At 46.0% G+C, this 7,113-nt stretch overlaps 1 protein-coding gene across 4 annotated transcripts in view; it reads left to right on the top strand.

Annotated features, from left to right (window-relative positions):
- Window positions 1-274: 274 nt before the first annotated feature.
- Window positions 275-7,113, top strand: part of RNF214 (ring finger protein 214) — a 49,553-nt gene continuing 42,714 nt past the window's right edge. Inside the window, exons 1-4 of one of the 4 annotated variants that reach the window (XM_041770121.1) lie at window positions 277-575; window positions 1,419-1,537; window positions 3,893-4,403; window positions 5,095-5,154. In XM_041770121.1, the coding sequence (XP_041626055.1) occupies window positions 1,422-1,537; window positions 3,893-4,403; window positions 5,095-5,154 (687 nt within the window). In that variant the 5' untranslated portion in view covers window positions 277-575; window positions 1,419-1,421. Of the gene's footprint in view, window positions 1,538-3,892; window positions 4,404-5,094; window positions 5,155-7,113 lie in introns of all 4 variants that reach the window. The other 3 variants (XM_041770120.1, XM_041770119.1, XM_041770122.1) reach the window with 3 other exon arrangements.

Here is a 7,113-nt window from a genome sequence, read left to right as displayed (position 1 = left end):
GCGGGGAGGGGGCGGCGACGCGGGGGGCGGCGGCCGGGGGCCGGGGGGGCGTGGAGGGGGCCCGGCCTAGGAGCGGGCGCGCGGGCTGCGCGGTGGGGGAGGAGGTGCGGGCGCGGGGGCGCGGGGGCGCGGGGGCCCGGGAGCCCGGGGGCCCGGGGGCGCGGGGCGGCGGAGGGCTCGGCGGCCGGGCGCCGCGGCCCCATTGTCCCCTGGGCGGCCGCGCCGCGCTCCGCCCCGGGCTCCGCGGCTCCCTCCGCCCCGCCGCCGCCGGGACCCCGTGACACGTCGGTCCTCCCCCGCGCCGCCGCTGCAGCCCGACGCACCTGCCCCCTGCCCCGCGCCCGGGCGGCGCACCCGCTCGGGGGACCCGGCTCCGACGACCGCCGGCGCCGGGCTCCGCGGGGACACGATGTTTGTTGGCACCCGGGGGAGCACTCGCGGCGACTTGGGCCCATTGTCTCCCAGCAGCTCCGTATAACGGGGGAAGCCGAGGCGCGCGGGCCCCCGGCGGCCTGCGACCCGAGTGCTGACGGAGCCCGGGGCGCGCGTGGAGGTTCCTGGCGGAGGGGGGCGGTGTGAGTACCTGCGATGCCCTGAAGATAAAAACGACCTAAGCCGACCCTAGGTGACACCCCCGCCCCCTCCACACTCTCTCTCCCCCCCTTTGTCTTCGCCGCCACGGCCGGCGGCGCGGGTGGGACTTGCCGCACAAAGGATGACCTTTTGCTCCAAGACAGGCATCCGTCCCGACTCCCTGCCTTGGGCCTCCTGCTCCCCCGCTTCTCTTCCTCCCGGTGGAGTCCCCAGGTCCCTGTACTCTTGCTCCCCTGCAGTAACTTTGAAGAGCCTGTATTTTTCTCCGTCCGTGGTTCTCGGACACTTCCCGTCTGCGGGGAGGGAGCACACTGACGGCAGGAGATGCCGGGATTGCCCTGCACAGTATTGCCACCCCCCCTCCACGAACACCTCCAAAACACTTCACTTAAATTAATGCACGATGCTTGTAATGATTTAGGACGTGAAGACGTCGGTGATTACTAGGCCCCCAGGTGCACTGTTGGTCAGTGAACATTAGGTAAATAGGCACGTGGACCATTTGCAAGATTCCCACAGACTAGGAGTCAGTTTCAAATGACTGCATTTCTGCCCAAAGTGAAAAGGCTTTGCACAGACTCCTACATATTTATATGAATCCTCACATTTCTGAGGACCGATGTCCACCAGGGCCCGCGGGGCCCAGTGGCTCTTTTAATACCCTGCTCCAGAAAAACTCTTGATTATTTTCTGCTGGGACTCAGCTTTTTCTTTATGTTTCTCTCCTGGAACAACTCTGTTGTGTGGACGTTCTGAGGGGGAAAGATAACACTTGTTTTGAAATTTGGAAACTTGCAGCCTGTAATTTGTTTCTGAACATGCAGAGCATGATGGCGGCGGCGTCCGAGGTAGCTGGTGTGGTGTCCAATGCCCCCAACCCTCCAGAATCGTCTTCTAGCTTGTGTGCTTCCAAATCAGAGGAAGGTCTCCCAGATGGTCTAAGGTAACGTGCGTATACTCTACTGGGCAGATTTCACTTGGGCGAGGGGCTTATGTATGAGACGGCTGCTTCTGCAAGCGTAGCTGGGCTTTTCTCTCCTTGGCTTTAGAGGCGCTGCACAAGAGTGAGCTTTTTTTTTTTTTTTTTTTTTTAAGAGTGAGCTTTTTAAAGATAGGGACTGTCTGGTCCATATGTGCATTCATGGTACCTAACACGACGTCTGGCACTCAGCAGGCGTGCCAAGTGTTTTGTCAAGTACGTAGAGTGCAGGGGGTTAAACTCTTCTGAAAATGCAAATATTTCCTCAGCCCTTTTTTACATGGACCTATATGTTCATTTAATTGTACATTTGTGATTTGATACCTGTGTATATATCTACATGTTACTATGTATTATGGTTATGTATATTATAATGGTATTATGTATCGTACCTGTGTATGTATGTCTCCTGTATTACATAGAGATATAGGTATGTACACATCTGTACATAAAGCACATGTATGTTCATGCATATACACAGATACATGTTTATCTGTATTACCTACAGATAAATAGCTTCGTTAGTATAGCTTGCTGCTCCACGTAGATATTTTGCCTCCTTTCTGAATTCTCCAGGGTTGAATTAGGATTGCCCAACCTTGCATCTTACAGTGCTTAACACATAGTTAATGTACAGTGTTGTACTAAATTATATATCCCACCTCAGCTCTTCTGTAGAGTACCTAGGACCTAATATAATAGGTTGATACTGTACTAACAGTTTTATATGTATTAACACATTTAATCCTCATAACAATCCCAGGAGGGAGGTGCTAATATTATTATTCCCATTTACAGGTGAGGAAATTGAGACCCAGAGAGGTTAGTAACTTGCCCAGGGTTGCCAAGCTACATGGGAGTCAGGTTTTGAACCCAGGCTTGTCTGACTCTGTAGTACGTGATAAATACTGGTTTACATGAAGAGAGCTTTGTTGGCAAAGGGGTAATGGAAAAAAACATGAAGGAAGCCTAACCGTAAACTTGGATCTTCATTTTGTAAATAGAGTCAGCCACATGCTCCTAGTAACAATAATGGCAGCTGGGGCTTTTTGAATATTTACTGTGCCAGGCTGTGTACTAAATACTTGAGATGCAAGATTTCATGTCATCCTCACAACAATCCTATCAGGTCAGTCATATTTCTGTTAAATGAGATTAAGTAACTTGCCTGGAGTCAGACAACTGGTAAATAGCAAGAGTCAGGATTTACACCCCGGGACTGTACCATATATGCCCAAATCAGTAATTTAAGTGTCTTCCCTGCTCTCCCAGGTAACTCTCAGTAAGGATTCAGCTAGAAGTGTTTTTTAAAGGCTCATATCACAGTATGCTCTCAGTTTTTTTATTTTGAACAACATACGCTGTTGAAGAGAGGAAGGCACCATGACCTAATGACCTAAAGACTCAGTCAGTACTGGCTTGGGGTACTTAAGCACATCATTTCATAGAATCAGGTGTTTTTTTTTTTTTTTTTTTGAAGAAAAGAAGGGGCATGAACTCCAATAAAAAAAAATAAATATAAAAAAAAAAGAAAAGAAAAGAAGGGGCAAAGAAATTTAGCACAGATGTAGTCTGTATTCCTGGGTAGAAGGCTTACTGTTGGAGATGTTAGATGTCACTGTAAATAGGTTTTAAACATCTCTTCAAAAAGCAACACGTTAAGGGGCTGTGACAAACAACAAAACAACTATCCCAGTGTTTATACATGTGTATATATTTGTCTGGGATAAAAGTTCTACTGACAGCCTCAGTTTTGGATTTGAAATTGTCTGTACTGCAGACAGCTTTAAGTGAGGATGCCATGCTCTGGATAACTGTCGAAGAACCTAAAAGGTGGTTCTTGTTCAAAGATCTGTGAGGAATTTGGATGAAATATTCCTTAGTGAAATGTGAGAGTGTAATAAAAACAGGATTTCTAAATTAACCTTTTATTTATTACAACGTTACGTGTAATTAAGTTAGCACATGTAACTGAATGAAATATTCTAACTAGCAGTAGGCTATTTCATCAACATTCCCCAAAGTTATCCAAACTGGACCTCGGAAATGTGGGGCTCTTCATCGTCATTTACATGTGTTTCTTTACGGTCACTCGACAGGAAATGTCTCTCTCCAGCACCCAGGCTCTAACCACCAAGCTATATTCCCTGCATGTGGGATCAAAATCTCTGGATAAAGACTAAGTTCCATGTCATTCTGATAATTTGGGGGGCTTATGTAGTCTGGTTTGGTTCTTGTAGTCATTATATTAAAAGTATTATGTATTTAATCCTTAAGATTGGGCGAAGAGAGAAACTTTTTATCTTATGTTTTTGATAGCCCCAAAGACCCTGCACAGAAGCACAAGAACTCGCCTCTGTCGAGTGTAAGTAGCCAAACGATAACCAAGGAGAATAACAGAAATGTCCATTTGGAACACCCAGAGCAGAATCCTGGTTCATCAGCAGGTGACACTTCAGCAGCGCACCGGGCGGTTTTAGGAGAAAACTTGCTAGCCACAGCCCTTTGTCTTTCTGGCGGTGGGTCTCAGTCTGATTTGAAGGACGTGGCCAACACAGCAGGAGAGGAGGGGGACACATGCCTCCGGGAGAGCCTCCATCCCGTCACTCGGTCTCTTAAGGCAGGGTGCCATACAAAGCAGCTTGCCTCCGGGAATTGTTCTGAAGAGAAATCCCCACACGCCTCCATCCTAAAGGAAGGTAGCGGGGACACAGGCTTGGATTTCCGACCTGTGGTGCCTCCAGCAAATGGGGTTGAAGGAGTCAGAGTGGATCAGGATGATGATCAGGATAGCTCTTCCCTGAAGCTTTCTCAAAACATTGCTGTACAGGTCAAGTATCAAGTTTCTACTACTAAAATGGAATTTGGGGTATTTATTTATATATATTTATTTATTGAGGGTAGGAGACCTTTCTTCACAGGTGGTGGAGAACTACTCTGCCTTTTTTTTTTTTTACTGGCAACTGTCGTACAGTTTTCATACAGTAGTGCTATGGGATGTCGTCCTTCTGGTGTTCAATAAATAAGAAAGCCAGGATCTAATCATGGCAACTAGGAACTTTATGACCTACCTATAATCTCTTTCTCTAATTGATGAGTGTAGGTCATATTCATATTTCCCATCTTTGTCCTTGCAGGAGGAATCCTTGTTAATTCTCTCCTACATCTTAAGAAGTACAGTGTATCCTGCCTCCTAGTGATTGGTGTGCTCTTTTGTAGGAGGAAGGATGGGCACAATAGATTGTAGGGGGCAAAATTCTAATTTCACTCTTGAGGCTATCTTTCTGTCAGTTCTTGGGTCTTGTTCAGGTTATTTTGTGGGATAAATGTTCAGTGCAATATTCATGTCAGTGTCTGTTTGCCAGACCTACAGTTCTCTCGTTATGAAGCCAGTAAGGGGAACACAGAAATGTAGCTACTTAGTTGTGGCAGATTTCTAGGTAAAATTACTAAAGAGTAAGTATTCAGCCTTTTCAAATGTCTCTGAATAGTTCTGAATATAGTTGTTTCTTTCTTTATAGACTGACTTTAAGACGGCTGATTCAGAGGTAAACACAGATCAAGATATTGAAAAGAACCTGGTGAGTACTTAAACTGTTAACAGTGAATATATGAGACTGTTAACTCAGACTATCTAGAATTATATCATCCCAGTTGGAAAAAGTGCAGGAATCTCCTTTTAAAATCCCTAACAGTGGGACGCCTGGGTAGCTCAGCAGTTGGGCGCCTGCCTTGGGCTCAGGTCGTGATCCCGGGATCCGGGATCAAGTCCCACATTGGGCTCCCTGTGAGGGGCCTGCTTCTCCCTCTGTCTGTGTCTCTCATGAATAAATAAATCTTAAAAAAAAAAAAATCCCTAACAGATGGTCAGCTAATTTCTTTATACTTGCTTACTTCCAGAGATGGGAAGCTTACTACTCATAAAGCAGTCGATTGCATTTAAAAAGGAGCTCTTAAAAAAAAAAAAAAAAAAGGAGCTCTTATTCTTAGATCTTGTTCTGAAGTGATGATAGCACTTCTCACACTTCTTGTTATAGTGAGCTCCTAAGCTGTGTAGAGTAAATCCAAATCCTCCTTTACTTTTTGGCCCTACGTATACTTGAGGTTTTCTTATGCCTCTTCCTCTTACCCTTCAAGTCTGAATCTTTCCAGAAAAAACATTCCTAGATGTTTTTAAATTTCTTCTTTTCTTCATAGAATATGTTTTCTAGCCCTTCCATCGCCCTGATTACTTTTCCACTGGAACATGTTCCGTCTTACCAATATTGCTTTGAAAATGTGATCCTGAGGGGATGCCTAGGTGGCTCAGTGGTCGAGCATCTGCCTTTGGCGCAGGGTATGATCCTGGGGTCCTGGGATTGAGGACTGCATCGGGCTCTCCACGGGGAGCCTGTTTCTCCCTCTGCCTATGTCTCTGCTTCTCTCTGTGTCTCTCATGAATAAATAAACAAAATCTTTAAAAAAAAAAAAAAAGAAAATGTGATCCCGAGAACTAAATACAATAATCCAAATGCAGAATAATTGATTCATAACAGTGGGGTTCTTTTTTTTTTTTTTTTTTTTTAATTTTTTATTTATTTATGATAGTCACAGAGAGAGAGAGAGGCAGAGACACAGGCAGAGGGAGAAGCAGGCTCCATGCACCGGGAGCCCGACGTGGGATTCGATCCCAGGTCTCCAGGATCGCGCCCTGGGCCAAAGGCAGGCGCCAAACCGCTGCGCCACCCAGGGATCCCATCAGTGGGGTTCTTGTTCTATCATGTCAGACGCTATTTCTCAAGGCCCCCTTGGCTTACTGTGGCGTTCTGCTCACAGTGTTGAGCTTTCAGCCAAACTCCCATCAGGTCTTTTTCTGGTGTATTGTGGAGTTGTAGCTTCCCTTTGATTCCTAATAATTGAGTTTTAAAACCTAGAGAGCTGCACATTTATCTTTGTTAAAAGGTCTGTTTGATCTATTCCTCCCTGACATTTCATGGCAAAAACCTCCACCCTTAAGGGTATGGATCGAAGTGTATAGTTTTCAAGAGGAAGGATGATGCTGGGAAAGAGGCACCCTAACATCAGGAAGAGGTTTTTAGGGTAATATGTATTAACTTAGTGGAAGAAAAGAGAAAAAAGCCTTATAGCAACCAGATAAACAAGTGGATCTTTGGTCAAGTTGAAGAAATTGAGAGACAGATGGAAGAAAGGAAGTTATGGGAATACATTAACCAGATGAAGTAAATAAAGTTTTTTAAATACAGGGTAGCAGCTTGGGAGTTATTCATAACAGGCAGGTAAAAAGATCCTAGAGTTGACAGAGATGTGCTGGGAAAAAAAAAACAGACTAGAAGAGCAGTCCCAGGAAGGGGTGGGGGTGGGTTTCGCCTTTTGAACACTTACTCTAAGCACTTCACACACAGTATTTTGCCCCACAGTTCTATGGCGGAGTTCCCGTGACTGTAGTAGTCCAAGGGGGCCAACTAAGTTATTAATAAGCTTTAGCATCAGTCTGAAGCAGGAGTGGAAACTAGCAAGTCTTTGGGTGAAAAGAGGCCCAG

Source organism: Vulpes lagopus, chromosome 10, assembly GCF_018345385.1.
Source record: "Vulpes lagopus strain Blue_001 chromosome 10, ASM1834538v1, whole genome shotgun sequence".
NCBI classification, from domain to species: Eukaryota; Metazoa; Chordata; class Mammalia; order Carnivora; family Canidae; genus Vulpes; species Vulpes lagopus.
The sequence above is the reverse complement of the archived record's forward strand: the minus strand, read 5'-3'. Positions and strand labels throughout refer to the sequence as shown.